The sequence below is a fragment of the Pecten maximus genome, chromosome 18 (assembly GCF_902652985.1).
Source record: "Pecten maximus chromosome 18, xPecMax1.1, whole genome shotgun sequence".
In the NCBI taxonomy this organism is placed as follows: domain Eukaryota; kingdom Metazoa; phylum Mollusca; class Bivalvia; order Pectinida; family Pectinidae; genus Pecten; species Pecten maximus.
Window position 1 is genome coordinate 32,866,358 of NC_047032.1, and position 23,754 is coordinate 32,890,111.

The 23,754-nt window shown below is 35.8% G+C and overlaps 1 protein-coding gene across 2 annotated transcripts in view; it reads left to right on the forward strand.

The window, feature by feature from the left end:
* Positions 1 to 288: 288 nt before the first annotated feature.
* The window catches only part of LOC117316194 (potassium channel subfamily T member 2-like), an 88,807-nt gene continuing 65,341 nt past the window's right edge, over positions 289 to 23,754 (forward strand). The window contains exons 1-6 of one of the 2 annotated variants that reach the window (XM_033870711.1): positions 289 to 377; positions 6,080 to 6,157; positions 11,222 to 11,304; positions 12,854 to 12,950; positions 22,046 to 22,138; positions 23,634 to 23,739. In XM_033870711.1, the coding sequence (XP_033726602.1) occupies positions 295 to 377; positions 6,080 to 6,157; positions 11,222 to 11,304; positions 12,854 to 12,950; positions 22,046 to 22,138; positions 23,634 to 23,739 (540 nt within the window). In that variant the 5' untranslated portion in view covers positions 289 to 294. The remainder of the gene's footprint in view (positions 378 to 6,079; positions 6,158 to 11,221; positions 11,305 to 12,853; positions 12,951 to 22,045; positions 22,139 to 23,633; positions 23,740 to 23,754) is intronic. The other variant, XM_033870712.1, reaches the window with a different exon arrangement.

Below are 23,754 nucleotides of genomic sequence, written 5' to 3' on the forward strand. Positions count from 1 at the left end.
GCTACAGAGAATACATACTACAATAATATAAGGTTTTTAATTTAGAGTCAAATGACCGTTAAGGCCCCTGGGCCTCTTGTTATTACGTTACTAAATAGTGATTTGCTCACTGTCCATTCCTTATTGCATTGATTAATTGCAGACTGTCCTGTATTCCACCTGTACAGCTTCATGTATGTGGATGTGAGCTGTAAATTTAGCCCAACCAAATAAAAGAATTGACTTGAGTTTGGTGACACTGATGATAAACTATAAGTAAACCCTTAATGTTTCTATATATACCAACAGGAGGACATGGCGTCAGGCAGGAAGGACGTGTGCGACGGCATTGACCTGAAATGGATGTACGACTCGGATGATTCGGACGACAATGAATGGTAAAGAATATTTCCTTCTCTCACTTTAATATAGAAACACCAGTTAGATGTTACATACCGTTATGTTTTCCTTGAATGTAAAAGGATTTAAATATGAATTGATCGTATGGGGAACTGTTACAGTTTTATAAGAGATACGTATAGGCCTAAAGTTCCATTATATATGACGGTTTTATAAAGAGATATGTATAGGCCTACAGTTCCATTATATATGACGGTTTTATAAGAGATATGTATAGGCCTACAGTTCCATTATATATGACGGTTTTATAAAGAGATATGTATAGGCCTACAGTTCCATTATATATGACGGTTTTATAAGAGATATGTATAGGCCTACAGTTCCATTATATATGACGGTTTTATAAAGAGATATGTAGGCCTACAGTTCCATTATATATGACGGTTTTATAAAGAGATATGTATAGGCCTACAGTTCCATTATATATGACGGTTTTATAAGAGATATGTATAGGCCTACAGTTCCATTATATATGACGGTTTTATAAAGAGATATGTATAGGCCTACAGTTCCATTATATATGACGGTTTTATAAGAGATATGTAGGCCTACAGTTCCATTATATATGACGGTTTTATAAGAGATATGTAGGCCTACAGTTCCATTATATATGACGGTTTTATAAAGAGATATGTATAGGCCTACAGTTCCATTATATATGACGGTTTTATAAAGAGATATGTATAGGCCTACAGTTCCATTATATATGACGGTTTTATAAGAGATATGTATAGGCCTACAGTTCCATTATATATGACGGTTTTATAAGAGATATGTATAGGCCTACAGTTCCATTATATATGACGGTTTTATAAGAGATATGTATAGGCCTACAGTTCCATTATATATGACGGTTTTATAAGAGATATGTATAGGCCTACAGTTCCATTATATATGACGGTTTTATAAAGAGATATGTAGGCCTATACAGTTCCATTATATATGACGGTTTTATAAAGAGATATGTATAGGCCTACAGTTCCATTATATATGACGGTTTTATAAGAGATATGTATAGGCCTACAGTTCCATTATATATGACGGTTTTATAAGAGATATGTAGGCCTACAGTTCCATTATATATGACGGTTTTATAAAGAGATATGTATAGGCCTACAGTTCCATTATATATGACGGTTTTATAAGAGATATGTATAGGCCTACAGTTCCATTATATATGACGGTTTTATAAGAGATATGTATAGGCCTACAGTTCCATTATATATGACGGTTTTATAAGAGATATGTATAGGCCTACAGTTCCATTATATATGACGGTTTTATAAAGAGATATGTATAGGCCTACAGTTCCATTATATATGACGGTTTTATAAGAGATATGTATAGCCCTACAGTTCCATTATATATGACGGTTTTATAAGAGATATGTATAGGCCTACAGTTCCATTATATATGACGGTTTTATAAGAGATATGTATAGGCCTACAGTTCCATTATATATGATGGTTTTATAAGAGATATGTATAGCCCTACAGTTCCATTATATATGACGGTTTTATAAGAGATATGTATAGGCCTACAGTTCCATTATATATGACGGTTTTATAAAGAGATATGTATAGGCCTACAGTTCCATTATATATGTGATTGGGGTTTCCTCCTTTGTATATCATATTTAAATGTGTAGATTTGTTTTTCCTGAATTTCATTAAACTTTTCAGTAAAATTGATTCTGTACCTGCTAATTCTTTTTTGAATGAAATAATTCTTTATCTGGTGAGTGTGTTTACACCTGTCATATTGGGACTTGAACCTATCGGATATGACAATTAACCTATCACTTTCATTTCCATTTAATTACCTTCCAAAGTTCATATTACAGTTTCTTTTGATTCACTGATGATGTAGTTGAATTTTTAGGTCATCTGACCCGAAGGGTCAGGATGACCTATAGTCATCATGTTTTGTCCGTCGTCGTGCGCCGTCCGCCGTTCGCCGTCCGCCGTGCGTAAACTTTTCACATTTCAAACTTCTTCTCAAGTTCCACCAGTGGGATTGAGCTGAAACTTGCCTGAAATGATGCTGGGATGGTCCCGACCAAGTGTTGTTATTTTTCGGGTCGGTCTGAAATCCAAGATGGCCGCCACAGCCGCCATTTTGAAAACACATTTGAAACTTCTTCTCGAGTTCCACCAGTGCTATTGAGCTGAAACTTGCCTGAAATGATCCTGAGATGATCCCGACCAAGTGTTGTTATTTTTCAGGTCGGTCAGATATTCAAGATGGCCGCCATGGCAACCATCTTGAAAAACACATTTTAAACTTCTTCTCCAGTTCCACTGGTGCCATTGAGTTGGAAATTGTTTAGGATGTTAAGGAGGGAGAGCCAACAAAGTGTTGTTATTTTTCGGCTTCGTAAAAACTTTGACATGGCAGCCACGTCGGCCATTTTGTAACATGATTGCGCAATCACGGTTCTTCTGAACAACACCTATTTGAAACTTCTTCTCAAATTCCAATAGTGGGATTCAGTTCTTACTTACCAAAAATGATCCTGAGATGGTCCTGACCAAGTGTTGTTATTTTTCAGGTCAGTCAGAAATCCAAGATGGCCGCCATGGCAACCATCTTGAAAAACACATTTTAAACTTCTTCTCCAGTTCCACTGGTGCGATTGAGCTGGAAGTTGGTGAGGATGTTAAGGAGGGAGAGTCAATAAAGTGTTGTTATTTTTCCGCTTCGTAAAAACTTTGACATGGCAGCCACGGCAGCCATTTTGTAACATGATTGCGCAATCATGGTTTTTCTGAACAACACATATTTCAAACTTCTTCTCGAATACCATCAGTGGGATTCAGCTCTAACTTACCAGAAATGATCCTGAGATGGTCCTGACCAAGTGTTGCTATTTTTCAGGTCAGTCAGAAATCCAAGATGGCCGCCATGGCAACCATCTTGAAAAACACATTTTAAACTTCTTCTCCAGTTCCACTGGTGCGATTGAGCTGGAAGTTGGTGAGGATGTTAAGGAGGGAGAGTCAATAAAGTGTTGTTATTTTTCCGCTTCGTAAAAACTTTGACATGGCAGCCACGGCAGCCATTTTGTAACATGATTGCGCAATCATGGTTTTTCTGAACAACACATATTTCAAACTTCTTCTCGAATACCATCAGTGGGATTCAGCTCTAACTTACCAGAAATGATCCTGAGATGGTCCTGACCAAGTGTTGCTATTTTTCAGGTCGGTCAGAAATCCAAGATGGCCGCCATGGCAGCCATCTTGAAAAACACATTTTAAACTTCTTCTCCAGTTCCACTGGTGCCATTGAACTGGAAATTGGTGAGGATGTTAAGGAAGGAGAGGCAACAAAGTGTTGTTATTTTTCGGCCCCCATAAAAACTTCAACATGGCAGCCATGGTGGCTATTTTGTAACATGATTGCACAATCATGGTTCTTCCTTAACTACACCTATTTAAAACTTCTTCTCAAATTCCACCAGTGTGATTCTGCTCTTACGTACCGGAAATGATCCTGAGATGGTCCTGGCCAAGTGTTATTTATCGGGGCAGTCAGAAATCCAAGATGGCCACCATGGCAGCCATCTTGAAAAACACATTTTAAACTTCTTCCCCAGTTCCACTGGTGCCATTGAGCTGGAAATTGGTGTGGATGTTAAGGAAGGAGAGCCAACAAAGTGTTTTTATTTTTCGGCCTCGTAAAAACTTTGACATGGCAGCCACAGTGGCCATTTTGTAACATGATTGTGCAATCATGGTTCTTCTTTAACAACACCTATTTAAAACTTCTTCTCAAAGTCCATCAGTGACTAACTTACCAGAAATGATCCTGAGATGGTCTTGACCAAGTGTTGTTATTTTTCAGGTCGGTCAGAAATCCAAGATGGCCGCCATGGCCAACAGTGCCACTTTACTCTCTACAGAGAATGCATACTACAATAGTATAAGGGTCTTTAATTTTGAGTCAGATGACCGTTAAGGCCCATGGGCCTCTTGTATATTAATGCATTTAATATAATGCAAAATGTGAAGGTTACAAATAAGATGCATATTGGTCTAAAATGTAATTTTATTTTTTTGGTATACATACAAGTAGCATATTTGGCTAGCCTTGATGAAGAAAACTTTTATCCTTTTTGGGCAGTGTATTTGTTTTTATTTACAATGGACAGATTGATGTAAGCCCCATGTAATATCTGTTAAAAGCACTTAAAGACATATTTATAATCTTAAAAATCCTTTTAACTGTCATACTTTTGAAGAAAAAATATAAACTATTCTAAACCTACATCAATTAACTTGTTGTTGGAAGAAACGACTACAATATAGTTAACATTTATTTTTTAGATATTTATGAAAATGTGAAATACATTTCTCTATTGTTAGCAATGTTTCTGTATCTATTGTCATCTCGAGCTCTCTAGTTAATTTCAGGTACTGATATTTTAGGAAACTTAATTCATATGTATATTTGCATTAATTGGAAAATCTTTAAGTTTAAATTCAGCATGGTGAGTCAAAGGACAAAGTCAATATTACTAAAGATAGAATCGTATCATCAAACTTGTAAAATTCATGATTTCTAGATATCTCGGTAGAATTAGACGGTAGTCACGTTAAATTGGACATGATTCACAGAACTAGCTTTGATCGTCGAAAATTAGCAATAAAAATTCATAATTAGATATGTTGCTGAAAAAATGGACTGTGTTGGGTTAAATTAGTTCTTTTGGGGTAAAATTGGTGAAAATTTCAGAATTAGTAGAAAATATGAAAAAACTAGTACATTCGTGTCTCCCAGTGTTAATGTTGTCAGTCTAGTGGTGACGTATTTGGATGAAGCATAGATTTAACTTATGCAGGTTTGAATGTTGAATGTGATATCAGTTCAAGGTCAAGGTCACTATTACCAAAAGCTTTAACTAATTACCTTCACACTTTTTGTCAGCACTCTTGTGGTATTTTTGACTAACAGATTTTAACACAAGTACTTCTGCTTTGGTCAAACCTTCAATATTGTCACATTATACATCACACTGTTAAATCATTAAGATGGAGTTTTACCTCCCCAGACGTCTTTGTCACTCAGTAACCTATATCAGAGTTGATAAATGCAGCTCAGAAACTAAACAAATTAATTAAATTTGTTTTTAAAGCCATGGACAAGTTCCAATTTTGGCATGATGGTCCATGACCTTGAAAGTCAAAGTAATAGGTCACTTAAATATGCAATAGCTAGGTACATGTTATCCTTTAACACTGTTTAAATCTAGTCATACATTTAAGGACATGATTTGTCGAAGCTTCAAAGGTACATAGGCTCAGATTTTAATTCGGTTAAGGTCACCGATACCAGAATTCTGTTGACCTTCAGTTTGATTTTTGTCATCACTGCTTATGTAATTTCCCATGCTTATACACTTTGCTGCTGTATTTTATGTTGTACTGCCTTTCATAAGCATTTCCACTGTATCCAATATGATGATAAAAAATCATAAAAGTACAAAGTTGTCGTACAAAATACTTTACAGCTTGATACACGTAGTAGTATCAATCTGACGAGGAATGTTTTATTCCAATGATTCAGACAGTCAGTGTGTGGTTATGTTCTGTTGATTATTGCTATTATATATATAGACTCATGTTTCGGGTGTTTTTATCTTCGTGTGTAAACCATTAGACCAAATGCTCACTTTCAGGAAGCGAAGAGGTTCGAGATCTAGCTACCGTCGAGTTCGTCAGTCGGGCTCGATCGCTGTAGACTCTCCGGTACATGGGTAAACAATTGTGTTTCCTTCCTGTGTGATCTCCAATTAATTCTCTAAACTTAACACTAACTAATTAGTTTATATGAAAATAACTGCCTTCTGAGCAATTTGTCAAAGAAAGATATTAAACATATAACTTCCTGTGATATTAACATTTTGTTGGGTAAACTTGAAAGTTTAGAGACCTTGATGTTATAAATACAATGAATGCAAATCTTCCCTACCAAGGACAGTTTAGGCTCAGTACAAGAGGCCTATGACTTTGTGCATTGTTATAAAATTAAAGATAATTAAGTGTGGTTGAAGTAACCATTACTTTGTCATCTGGTGCTGGTGTTTATTTTGCCAATCATTTGACATTACGATATTACATAATACAATCTCATGCACAATAGTAATTACTGCATACATCATAAAAGATTTGAAGTGATTTAATTATTTGATAAGGTAGAACATTGGTATGAGGTATACCTGGATACACTGAGAATTGAATTGTTACTTTTAACATTTGAATTAAACTGAGGAAGCTCTTACTTATGGTGGTTAACTTGTAAGTATAGCTTCCATTCCTTCAGTATGTAGATTGAAACACACACTGATCAAACATACACTGTACAAATACACACTGGACAAATACACACTGGACAAATATACACTGTACAAATATACACTGGACAAATACACACTGGACAAATACACACTGGACAAATACACACTGGACACATACACACTGGACAAATACACACTGGACAAATACACTCTGGACAAATACACTCTGGACAAATACACACTGGACAAATACACACTGGACACATACACACTGGACAAATACATACTGGACAAATATACACTGTACAAATATACACTACACAAATATACACTGGACAAATACATACTGGACAAATATACACTTGACAAATACACACTGGATAAATATACACTGTACAAATATACACTGGACAAATACACACTGGACAGATACACACTGGACAAATACACACTGGACAAATACACACTGGACAAATACACACTGGACAGATACACACTGGACAAATACACACTGTACAAATACACACTGTACAAATACACACTGTACAAATACATACTGTACAAATACACACTGGACAAATACACACTGGACAAATATACACTGGACATATATACACTGGACAAATACACACTGGACAAATATACACTGGACAAATATACACTGGACAAATACACACTGGACAAATATACACTGGACAAATACACACTGGTCAAATACACACTGGACAAATACACACTTGACAAATACACACTGGACAAATATACACTGTACAAATATACACTGTACAAATATACACTGGACAAATATACACTGTACAAATACACACTGGTCAAATACACACTGGACAAATACACACTTGACAAATACACACTTGACAAATATACACTGGACAAATATACACTGTACAAATACACACTGGACAAATATACACTGTACAAATATACACTGTACAAATATACACTGTACAAATATACACTGGACAAATATACACTGTACAAATACACACTGTACAAATACACACTGTACAAATATACACTGGACAAATATACACTGGACAAATACATACTGGACAAATATACACTGGACAAATACACACTTGACAAATACACACTGGACAAATACACACGGGACAAATACACACTGGTCAAATACACACTGGACAAATACACACTTGACAAATACACACTGGACAAATACACACTGGACAAATACATACTGGATAGATACACACTTGACAAATACACACTGGATAGATACACACTGTACAAATACACACTGGACAAATACATACTGGACAAATACATACTGGACAAATATACACTGGACAAATATACACTGGACAAATACACACTGGACAAATATGCACTGGACAAATACATACTGAACGTCATTTCAGAAACTAGAGTCTAAGATTTACCTTACAGTACTCTGTAAATGATTGTTGCCAGCATATTTTGAACATTGTTTTGTTTTCCACATGAAAGTATGGAGGAATTTCCTCTTTTCCTGGATTGCCTCATTAGTTATAATATAAGCTTTGGGTGAAATCAATACCAAGGCCAAGCCACTCACATTATTAAGTAACATCTTACCAAGCCTTTCCACTTAATTTAAACTGACTGGATTTGAACACTCATAATTTGCTGGACTAATCCTCGTGATCGATACAAAAAGAACATTAACACTGAAGTTATTAATGAGTATTTTCAACTTCTTTTAATAAACCTTTCAGAAAGGCAAATAAATGTTGTGCACAAAATCTGAATAGACAGTACACTATTTCTGTCCTTCTGTAACTTAAGTAGTCGTCCTTTACTATCGAGTATTGACACATTTCTGTCCTTCTGTAACTTAAGTAGTCGTCCTTTACTATCGAGTATTGACACGTTTCTGTTTCCTGACCTAATTTATTATACTGTCTCTATGAAGGAAGTTGATACTGACTAGTTCTGAGTAGGTGTTGGAGTCCATAGTTTGAATATTTCCTTAAAATAAATTAGAAAAAAAATCTTTACAGTGTCTTATAACACCAGTTACCTTGAACGTCAATGTAAAGAGTTTAAATTTCCACACTGGGGTTTGGATGATATATTACATTGAAATATCAAACCTACAAATACTGTTATAACTAATGAAATAATTAGTATATATGTTATTCTGTATGCAATCATTATTTGTAAAAATTATCTTGTAATTTCAGATTATGTTTATAGTTCTCAGATGATTTCATGGGAGCAGTTTTAATTTTCTGAATTATCTTGATTTCTCTTGATGATATGATTAGTAGAAGTTTAAATTTTTCGATGACATCTATTATAATAACTTGTTTTATTTCAGTAGATGTAGTATTTGTATTTTTTGTATTATTGTACTGGGTATCTGAATAATATATTTTTTCGTGTTGGTATTTCAATCTTTCTGAGGATTTTAATAACTACATTGTCTTCATTATTAGCTCACCTGGCCTGGGCAAGGCATTCGTTGTCTGATATCCATCCGTCCATTGTTGTTAAATTTGCTTAAAGAAATTGCTACCAGTCAGTTTGGTCAGAAAGATCCTTGGGGGAAGGGGAACAGATTTTGCATAAATGGTGACTCTGATCCTCCTGCGGGTGGGGTCTATCCCTACTTATCCTGAATGATTGAATTAATTTTCATGAAGTTCAGTCTGAAGCAGTATTGGGCAAAAGAGATCTAATATAGTATAAACAGATGTGGGTCCCAATTGGTCCGGAAAGGGGGTGGGGGGCCCATTATAACGAAAAACAAAATCCCTCTTCCTTCTTGAGGAATGACAGAATTTGGTCCATATTTGGTTTAAACTATAATTGGAAGATACAGCAAAAATAACTTTAATGTAACGTAAAATGTTTTTGCCAAGATCACTGAAACATCTGGCCAGGTGAGTGATGCAGGTCCCCTGGGCCTCTTTCATCAGTAACAGTTTAGTTTTTCTGGTCTTCTATTATAAAAACTTATTTTTATTTCCAGTATCATAATGTATTGAGTATTTTATATATTTGTTATCTTTTTATTTTGGTTGTAGTTTGAATTTTTCTTATGATTTTAATTAACAACTTTTAATCATTTCAGTAGTGAAGTTTATTTTTTTTCTGATCATTTTCATAATTTCTGTTTTGTTTGGTATATATATGTGTATTGTCAGTGTTTCATTCTTGGTTTTGCAATTTATTTAAGAATCCATTGACATGATATCTCTGTTTGTATGTATCCAATTGTATGTTCATGAATTTTGTCATACAGTCCTTCTTTGCCGCTGTTTTGTTTAGTATCAAGTATGACATGTATATTGGTACCAGTATCTATACTCTTCTAAGAAATCATATTTTGCCTACAAGGAAAATGTCACTGAGATCTACTTTCGACCATTGACCTTCATCAGCCAATTTAGTTTCAAGAGCTAATTAGTTAAGCAGCATATAAAACAATTATAGTGAAAACTTGGTTACATAAAACTAATGATACTACAATATAATAATCTCATGAGTCAGAGCAGTTTGTCTTCAAAGGATAATTTTTAATAATTTGTTGATAAATACAGTTTTTGATATCAATTCTATTCAATATAAAGGTATGTTATTTAATTTCTTTATTCTTCATTAGTTGAAAAAAATAGCACCATTTGTGTTGACTTTCAAATGGATTTCATCATGTTTGATTTTGTTTGTTTCAAGGATTTGTTGTGATTACCTAATATATATAATTAATGAATTAAATACACTTTATATACTTAATGGCTATCTACTTTATAAGTCAGACTGATCAGGCCACTTATACAATTTCTTAAACATCTGTGTTCATGCATGTTCATCTGATAAAACTAGTGTAGACGTCTCCAGTCAAGATTGTTAGCTTAGTTATAAGCCTAAGGTAAACATTTTTTTTAACTTTTCTGAAGGTTTTTGACTATTCGTATAATGTCGTAGGATGCCATTTTGAATCCCATAAAAGCATTTGAAGAATATTCTCGCCTTCTTGATTCAAATACAGAGCAAAAACATTTTTGCTTCATGGAGATATAATTATTATATACTTAGTTTATTAATATGTGTGACTTGATGCGAGTTTCGTTTAAATGTACGTGATAACAAGTTAAATGTTTAGAGTCTGTTCATTCAAGTATGAATTTTGAGGTGAGACAGACAAACTAGAGCTGTGACTGGTACTTTATGTAATTGGGAGTTGTTCTTGTGACATATATATCAGGATGCTGGATAAGATGAGGACTGGGGTGAAATTCTAGTTTGTACTTAAACCATGCATACACTTCAGAAACATCTGCAACATTTTTTACTTCTGGCAGAAAGATTGCACACTGTTTATAAAACTATATATATGATATGAAATATCTTATGTAGATATTCAACAATTTGTTTGATGGAAATTAAGCTTATAAGTTAAAACATTTCATATTTTTGGTTTTTATTTGAATTTCAGCTCCTAGAATTATTACTTGTTAAGTTGGAGACGTATTATTTTTAAATATCACTTGTGATTTCCAGCTCGTCTCCCGTCAAAGACCTCAGTCATGAGGCGTCTTTCCGCGGACGACTACGGAAGAGCATCATCCGGAACTCCAAAGCCAGTAAGTATCATTCATCTCACCGAAACTATATAAAGTATTGTCATCTCACCAAAACTATATAAAGTATCATCATCTCACCAAAACTATATAAAGTATCATCATCTCACCAAAACTATATAAAGTATTGTCACTCCACCAAAACTATATAAAGTATCGTCATCTCACCAAAACTATATAAAGTATCATCATCTCACCAAAACTATATAAAGTATTGTCACTCCACCAAAACTATATAAAGTATTGTCATCTCACCAAAACTATATAAAGTATTGTCATCTCACCAAAACTATATAAAGTATCATCATCTCACCAAAACTATATAAAGTATCATCATCTCACCAAAACTATATAAAGTATTGTCATCTCACCAAAACTATATAAAGTATTGTCATCTCACCAAAACTATATAAAGTATTGTCACTCCACCAAAACTATATAAAGTATTGTCATCTCACCGAAACTATATAAAGTATCATCATCTCACCAAAACTATAGAAAGTATTGTCACTCCACCAAAACTATATAAAGTATTGTCATCTCACCAAAACTATATAAAGTATTGTCACTCCACCAAAACTATATAAAGTATTGTCACTCCACCAAAACTATATAAAGTATTGTCATCTCACCGAAACTATATAAAGTATCGTCATCTCACCAAAACTATATAAAGTGTTGTCACTCCACCAAAACTATATAAAGTATCATCATCTCACCAAAACTATATAAAGTATCATCATCTCACCAAAACTAAGAGGGGTACATGTAAGGTTATAAAGTATCATCATCTCACCAAAACTACAGACATTTTCCAGTTCTAAAATAACGTGGTATGCATATTGTGGCCTTGGGAAACATTTAATGAGGGTTAATTGGATCCAACACCCCAGCGAGATAGTTTTGACTGTTAAATTGTCTGATATTAAAGGCATGAAACAACTGTTTTACCTGAATGACCCAAAATAATCAGATAAAGCCATCACCTCTCGACTGATATATCATCAAACCATCCTGGAGCACCCTATCAATTGTTTTCCATGATGCCAATTGGAAAGACAATTCATCGTATATATACTTATGATCATTTGAATGCTTGGCCACCTTTGGATGTTCCATGCTGCTAGTCAGTCAACAGTTTGACTGTTGACCGACTTGTTTACACAACTTTCTAGCAATTTTCGTTGGAAGTACTGAATTTATATTTACACAGGTACAACAGTGACAAACATGAATTTATTTTACTGATGTTTAACGATACAGAAATCAACTTTATGTTAGAGTTGAGCCTGTCTTATATGATCGATACTTAATTGGCTAAAGCTTGTACATAGGAGAGAGTGGGACACTACACTTATCTTTTGCTTTTGGAAATACTGTGCAATGCGATGTGAATTTATAATGCTTTTGATTGATTTAAATTCAATGAAGGTAAGAATCAGTTGGAGTTAACGTTTTGACTTAAAATCAAGATCAATCAAGATAAATAGCCTAGCTAGCTGTTTACTATATGAATGTCATTATTTTAAGATTTTTTGTTCTTTTCCCACAGGGGTGATCAGTACTATATTTGACATAACAACAAAGAGTGTGATGTGTATTCTCTACTTTCTTCGGGTTCAACTAGACGACCACACTACATATCACTGGTACGTATAACTTCTATCTACGACCACACACTACATATCACTGGTACGTATAACTTCTATCTACGACCTCACACTACATATCACTGGTACGTATAACTTCTATCTACGACCTCACACTACATATCACTGGTACGTATAACTTCTATCTACGACCTCACACTACATATCACTGGTACGTATAACTTCTATCTACGACCACACACTACATATCACTGGTACGTATAACTTCTATCTACGACCACACTACATATCACTGGTACGTATAACTTCTATCTACGACCTCACACTACATATCACTGGTACGTATAACTTCTATCTACGACCACACACTACATATCACTGGTACGTATAACTTCTATCTACGACCCACACTACATATCACTGGTACGTATAACTTCTATCTACGACCACACTACATATCACTGGTACGTATAACTTCTATCTACGACCACACTACATATCACTGGTACGTATAACTTCTATCTACGACCACACACTACATATCACTGGTACGTATAACTTCTATCTACGACCTCACACTACATATCACTGGTACGTATAACTTCTATCTACGACCTCACACTACATATCACTGGTACGTATAACTTCTATCTACGACCACACTACATATCACTGGTACGTATAACTTCTATCTATGACCACACTACATATCACTGGTATGTATAACTTCTATCTACGACCTCACACTACATATCACTGGTACGTATAACTTCTATCTACGACCACACTACATATCACTGGTATGTATAACTTCTATCTACGACCACACTACATATCACTGGTACGTATAACTTCTATCTACGACCACACTACATATCACTGGTACGTATAACTTCTATCTACGACCACACACTACATATCACTGGTACGTATAACTTCTATCTACGACCTCACACTACATATCACTGGTACGTATAACTTCTATCTACGACCTCACACTACATATCACTGGTACGTATAACTTCTATCTACGACCTCACACTACATATCACTGGTACGTATAACTTCTATCTACGACCTCACACTACATATCACTGGTACGTATAACTTCTATCTACGACCACACACTACATATCACTGGTACGTATAACTTCTATCTACGACCTCACACTACATATCACTGGTACGTATAACTTCTATCTACGACCACACACTACATATCACTGGTACGTATAACTTCTATCTACGACCTCACACTACATATCACTGGTACGTATAACTTCTATCTACGACCTCACACTACATATCACTGGTACGTATAACTTCTATCTACGACACTACATATCACTGGTACGTATAACTTCTATCTACGACCTCACACTACATATCACTGGTACGTATAACTTCTATCTACGACCACACACTACATATCACTGGTACGTATAACTTCTATCTACGACCTCACACTACATATCACTGGTACGTATAACTTCTATCTACGACCTCACACTACATATCACTGGTACGTATAACTTCTATCTACGACACTACATATCACTGGTATGTATAACTTCTATCTACGACCTCACACTACATATCACTGGTACGTATAACTTCTATCTACGACCACACTACATATCACTGGTACATATAACTTCTATCTACGACCTCACACTACATATCACTGGTACTTATAACTTCTATCTACGAGCACACATTACATATCACTGGTACGTATAACTTCTATCTACGACCACACTACATATCACTGGTACGTATAACTTCTATCTACGACCTCACACTACATATCACTGGTACATATAACTTCTATCTACGACCTCACACTACATATCACTGGTAGGTATAACTTCTATCTACGACCACACACTACATATCACTGGTACGTATAACTTCTATCTACGACCTCACACTACATATCACTGGTACGTATAACTTCTATCTACGACCACACTACATATCACTGGTACGTATAACTTCTATCTACGACCACACACTACATATCACTGGTACGTATAACTTCTATCTACGACCATACTACATATCACTGGTACGTATAACTTCTATCTTTGACCACACTACATATCACTGGTACGTATAACTTCTATATACGACCTCACACTACATATCACTGGTACATATAACTTATATCTACGACACTACATATCACTGGTACGTATAACTTATATCTACGACCACACACTACATATCACTGGTACGTATAACTTCTATCTACGACCTCACACTACATATCACTGGTACGTATAACTTATATCTACGACCTCACACTACATATCACTGGTACGTATAACTTCTATCTACGACCTCACACTACATATCACTGGTACGTATAACTTCTATCTACGACCTCACACTACATATCACTGGTACGTATAACTTCTATCTACGACCACACACTACATATCACTGGTACGTATAACTTCTATCTACGACCTCACACTACATATCACTGGTACGTATAACTTCTATCTACGACCACACACTACATATCACTGGTACGTATAACTTCTATCTACGACCTCACACTACATATCACTGGTACGTATAACTTCTATCTACGACCTCACACTACATATCACTGGTACGTATAACTTCTATCTACGACCACTACATATCACTGGTACGTATAACTTCTATCTACGACCTCACACTACATATCACTGGTACGTATAACTTCTATCTACGACCACACACTACATATCACTGGTACGTATAACTTCTATCTACGACCTCACACTACATATCACTGGTACGTATAACTTCTATCTACGACCTCACACTACATATCACTGGTACGTATAACTTCTATCTACGACACTACATATCACTGGTATGTATAACTTCTATCTACGACCTCACACTACATATCACTGGTACGTATAACTTCTATCTACGACCACACTACATATCACTGGTACATATAACTTCTATCTACGACCTCACACTACATATCACTGGTACTTATAACTTCTATCTACGAGCACACATTACATATCACTGGTACGTATAACTTCTATCTACGACCACACTACATATCACTGGTACGTATAACTTCTATCTACGACCTCACACTACATATCACTGGTACATATAACTTGTATCTACGACCTCACACTACATATCACTGGTACTTATAACTTCTATCTACGAGCACACATTACATATCACTGGTACGTATAACTTCTATCTACGACCACACTACATATCACTGGTACGTATAACTTCTATCTACGACCACACTACATATCACTGGTACGTATAACTTCTATCTACGACCACACATTACATATCACTGGTACGTATAACTTCTATCTACGACACTACATATCACTGGTACGTATAACTTCTATCTACGACCACACTACATATCACTGGTACGTATAACTTCTATCTACGACCACACACTACATATCACTGGTACGTATAACTTCTATCTACGACCACACTACATATCACTGGTACGTATAACTTCTATCTACGACCACACTACATATCACTGGTACGTATAACTTCTATCTACGACCATACTACATATCCCTGGTACGTATAACTTCTATCTACGACCACACACTACATATCACTGGTACATAGAACTTCTATCTACGACCACACATTACATATCACTGGTACGTATAACTTCTATCTACGACCACACACTACATATCACTGGTACGTATAACTTCTATCTACGACCACACATTACATATCACTGGGACGTATAACTTCTATCTACGACCTCACATTACATATCACTGGTACGTATAACTTCTATCTACGACCACACTACATATCACTGGTACATATAACTTCTATCTACGACCTCACTACATATCACTGGTAGGTATAACTTCTATCTACGACCACACACTACATATCACTGGTACGTATAACTTCTATCTACGACCTCACACTACATATCACTGGTACGTATAACTTCTATCTACGACCACACTACATATCACTGGTACGTATAACTTCTATCTACGACCACACACTACATATCACTGGTACGTATAACTTCTATCTACGACCATACTACATATCACTGGTACGTATAACTTCTATCTTTGACCACACTACATATCACTGGTACGTATAACTTCTATATACGACCTCACACTACATATCACTGGTACATATAACTTATATCTACGACACTACATATCACTGGTACGTATAACTTATATCTACGACCTCACTACATATCACTGGTACGTATAACTTCTATCTACGACCACACTACATATCACTGGTACGTATAACTTCTATCTACGACCACACTACATATCACTGGTACGTATAACTTCTATCTACGACCTCACACTACATATCACTGGTACGTATAACTTATATCTACGACCACACACTACATATCACTGGTACGTATAACTTCTATCTACGACCGCACTACATATCACTGGTACGTATAACTTCTCTATACGACCACACACTACATATCACTGGTACGTATAACTTCTATCTACGACCACACTACATATCACTGGTACGTATAACTTCTATCTACGACCTCACACTACATATCACTGGTACGTATAACTTCTATCTACGACCTCACACTACATATCACTGGTACGTATAACTTCTATCTACGACCACACTACATATCACTGGTACGTATAACTTCTATCTACGACCACACACTACATATCACTGGTAGGTATAACTTCTATCTACGACCTCACACTACATATCACTGGTACGTATAACTTCTATCTACGACCACACACTACATATCACTGGTACGTATAACTTATATCTACGACCACATACTACATATCACTGGTACGTATAACTTCTATCTACGACCTCACACTACATATCACTGGTACGTATAACTTCTATCTACGACCACACACTACATATCACTGGTATGTATAACTTCTATCTACGACCACACACTACATATCACTGGTACGTATAACTTCTATCTACGACCTCACACTACATATCACTGGTACGTATAACTTCTATCTATGACCACACTACATATCACTGGTACGTATAACTTCTATCTATGACCACACACTACATATCACTGGTACGTATAACTTCTATCTATGACCTCACACTACATATCACTGGTACGTATAACTTCTATCTACGACCTCACACTACATATCACTGGTACGTATAACTTCTATCTACGACCACACACTACATATCACTGGTACGTATAACTTCTATCTATGACCACACTACATATCACTGGTACGTATAACTTCTATCTACGACCACACTACATATCACTGGTACGTATAACTTCTATCTACGACCACACTACATATCACTGGTACGTATAACTTCTATCTACGACCACACACTACATATCACTGGTACGTATAACTTCTATCTACGACCACACACTACATATCACTGGTACATATAACTTATATCTACGACCACACTACATATCACTGGTACGTATAACTTCTATCTATGACCACACTACATATCACTGGTACGTATAACTTCTATCTACGACCACACACTACATATCACTGGTACGTATAACTTCTATCTATGACCACACTACATATCACTGGTACGTATAACTTCTATCTACGACCACATACTACATATCACTGGTACGTATAACTTCTATCTACGACCACACACTACATATCACTGGTACGTATAACTTCTATCTACGACCTCACACTACATATCACTGGTACGTATAACTTCTATCTACGACCACACTACATATCACTGGTACGTATAACTTCTCTATACGACCACACACTACATATCACTGGTACGTATAACTTATATCTACGACCACACTACATATCACTGGTACGTATAACTTCTATCTACGACCACACACTACATATCACTGGTACGTATAACTTCTATCTACGACCTCACACTACATAACACTGGTACGTATAACTTCTATCTACGACCTCACACTACATATCACTGGTACGTATAACTTCTATCTACGACCACACACTACATATCACTGGTACGTATAACTTCTATCTACGACCACACTACATATCACTGGTACGTATAACTTCTATCTACGACCTCACACTACATATCACTGGTACGTATAACTTCTATCTACGACCACACACTACATATCACTGGTACGTATAACTTCTATCTACGACCTCACACTACATATCACTGGTACGTATAACTTCTATCTACGACCACACTACATATCACTGGTACGTATAACTTCTATCTACGACCTCACACTACATATCACTGGTACGTATAACTTCTATCTACGACCTCACACTACATATCACTGGTACGTATAACTTCTATCTACGACCACACTACATATCACTGGTACGTATAACTTCTATCTACGCCCCACACTACATATCACTGGTACGTATAACTTCTATCTACGACCACACACTACATATCACTGGTACGTATAACTTCTATCTACGACCACACACTACATATCACTGGTACGTATAACTTATATCTACGACCACACTACATATCACTGGTACGTATAACTTCTATCTACGACCACACTACATATCACTGGTACGTATAACTTCTATCTACGACCACACACTACATATCACTGGTACGTATAACTTCTATCTATGACCACACTACATATCACTGGTACGTATAACTTCTATCTACGACCACATACTACATATCACTGGTACGTATAACTTCTATCTACGACCACACACTACATATCACTGGTACGTATAACTTCTATCTACGACCTCACACTACATATCACTGGTACGTATAACTTCTATCTACGACCACACTACATATCACTGGTACGTATAACTTCTCTATACGACCACACACTACATATCACTGGTACGTATAACTTATATCTACGACCACACTACATATCACTGGTACGTATAACTTCTATCTACGACCACACACTACATATCACTGGTACGTATAACTTCTATCTACGACCTCACACTACATATCACTGGTACGTATAACTTCTATCTACGACCTCACACTACATATCACTGGTACGTATAACTTCTATCTACGACCACACACTACATATCACTGGTACGTATAACTTCTATCTACGACCACACTACATATCACTGGTACGTATAACTTCTATCTACGACCTCACACTACATATCACTGGTACGTATAACTTCTATCTACGACCACACACTACATATCACTGGTACGTATAACTTCTATCTACGACCTCACACTACATATCACTGGTACGTATAACTTCTATCTACGACCACACTACATATCACTGGTACGTATAACTTCTATCTACGACCTCACACTACATATCACTGGTACGTATAACTTCTATCTACGACCTCACACTACATATCACTGGTACGTATAACTTCTATCTACGACCTCACACTACATATCACTGGTACGTATAACTTCTATCTACGACCACACTACATATCACTGGTACGTATAACTTCTATCTACGACCACACTACATATCACTGGTACGTATAACTTCTATCTACGACCTCACACTACATATCACTGGTACGTATAACTTCTATCTACGACCACACTACATATCACTGGTACGTATAACTTCTATCTACGACCTCACACTACATATCACTGGTACGTATAACTTCTATCTACGACCACATACTACATATCACTGGTACGTATAACTTCTATCTACGACCCACACTACATATCACTGGTACGTATAACTTCTATCTACGACCTCACACTACATATCACTGGTACGTATAACTTCTATCTACGACCACACTACATATCACTGGTACGTATAACTTCTATCTACGACCACACTACATATCACTGGTACGTATAACTTCTATCTACGACCACAGTACATATCACTGGTAGGTATAACTTCTATCTGTGACCACACTACATATCACTGGTACGTATAACTTCTATCTACGACCTCACACTACATATCACTGGTACGTATAACTTCTATCTGTGACCACACTACATATCACTGGTACGTATAACTTCTATCTACGACCACACACTACATATCACTGGTACATATAACTTATATCTACGACCACACACTACATATCACTGGTACGTATAACTTCTATCTACGACCACACTACATATCACTGGTACGTATAACTTCTATCTACGACCTCACACTACATATCACTGGTACGTATAACTTCTATCTACGACCACACTACATATCACTGGTACGTATAACTTCTATCTACGACCTCACACTACATATCACTGGTACGTATAACTTCTATCTACGACCTCACACTACATATCACTGGTACGTATAACTTCTATCTACGACCTCACACTACATATCACTGGTACGTATAACTTCTATCTACGACCACACTACATATCACTGGTACGTATAACTTCTATCTACGACCTCACACTACATATCACTGGTACGTATAACTTCTGTCTACGACCACACTACATATCACTGGTACGTATAACTTCTATCTACGACCACACTACATATCACTGGTACGTATAACTTCTATCTACGACCACACTACATATCACTGGTACGTATAACTTCTATCTGTGACCACACTACATATCACTGGTACGTATAACTTCTATCTACGACCTCACACTACATATCACTGGTACGTATAACTTCTATCTGTGACCACACTACATATCACTGGTACGTATAACTTCTATCTACGACCACACACTACATATCACTGGTACATATAACTTATATCTACGACCACACACTACATATCACTGGTACGTATAACTTCTATCTACGACCACACTACATATCACTGGTACGTATAACTTCTATCTACGACCTCACACTACATATCACTGGTACGTATAACTTCTATCTACGACCACACTACATATCACTGGTACGTATAACTTCTATCTACGACCTCACACTACATATCACTGGTACGTATAACTTCTATCTACGACCTCACACTACATATCACTGGTACGTATAACTTCTATCTACGACCTCACACTACATATCACTGGTACGTATAACTTATATCTACGACCACACTACAACCACACTTTCTTTTCATACCCTAATGAAACTAAAAAAATTGACATCAATTCATCAATGAAGCGTTTTGTTGTTACAGTGGAGGTGAGGCTTGTGTCAACAACACCCTTCCTGAGCTCCTCACTACAAATAACGACGACGGCATGGTTCACTCCTCATCGGCTATCAACTGGTATACATACAGTCGTAGGATGTTTGTCCGTTTGTAAACATGTACAGTATGTGCCAACTGGCATCTGTCTTTACCATGCCAATTCCAGGGATTTTTCTTTTAATTCTCCAACATGCCTCATAGCTTTGAAAGTATTTTTAAAAACATTATTTTCCCAGATGTTACCTGAATTCTTTCTCTGGCAGCATGTACTACACTAATTAAAGCAGTGTGTTTAGTTGACTGTATCATATACACAGATGTTGTTTGAATAGCTGTTAATTTGTGATCTATAAATGTACGATTATCAAAGGTTTTATATATCTAACAATTATTAATCAATTAAAATGGTTGTAAATCAATAAATTATATGATGGTTTACAAATTATAAATCTAAATTATATAACGGATGTCAATCTATGAATAATATAATTCATTATAAATAAATTATCACTTATATCCAAGTTTACAAACCTATAAATTATATGTTTTTTAATCTTTAAACTATGTAATACTTTCAAAGTATGGTTTATAAATCTATGAATTATATAGCAGTTTATAGATCTATGAATCTATACTTCTAGTATCCCTCCGTTCACTCAAGACTTGATTTATTTTCTTTCTGATTTTATAACATGAAATGTTTATCCACTAAGTATTAGACAGTGTATACTTTTCGGTTGGTAACACTACAGACTTAGATTATACTCTATTTCCTAATATATTGAAGATAAATTACATCATATAGATAGTTATACACTTGATAACTTCACTAAGGAGAGTATATACACCTGTACAAACATTTCATGTTATAAAAATGCCATTACTGTCATTGTGTGGGGTGTGATAGTAGATTTATTATACATCCTTATTTAGTATGGTGATCATCTTATGTTTTGATTCTGTCAGATAGTGTTTTGTGATGATGAACACCTTATGTTTTGATTCTGTGATATTGTGTGTAGTGTTTTGTGATGTTGTACACTATATATATATATCCTATGATTTTGTATACAACCTCACGTTTAAGTTTTACTATTATGTGTTGTGTATACCTTACATTTTATTTTGTTTTTTAACTCACCAGGCCCTTGTTTAAAAACCAAGCGAGGTTATGCTGTGGTGTCTTGTCCGTCGTCTGCCAGCATAAACTTTTCCCTATAAATAACTTCTTTTCAAAAACCCCAAAAGGCCTAGAGTTAATCATTGTATATGACTGGGAAGTTTGGGATGGAGCCTAGCTAACAAAGTGTTGAAAATCTAAAGACCTGGAATCAAAATATATTGACGGTTAGTCCCTGGGATGACCCAATTAAATTTTACAAAAAGAAATGACCTTCAATCCTTTTACTCAAGGCTGTAGCGGTCAACTTTAAAAAAACAAAACTGAAATCCAGATATGTGGCTGGTATATGTTTGTTTCTGGGATATTCATTGAAGTATAATGTATCCCAAGTGAGTGATACAGGCCCATTAAGCCTCTTGTATTATTTGTATTGTGACTGTGTGTTAACAGGCATGTGATAATCTGGGTGGATCGGCCCCTACCCCTGTGGATTGTACAGGTCGTACTGTCCATGGCCAGTTTTATAAAGGCTTTGATATTTATTGCTATAGCAAAGGTGAGATTATACACT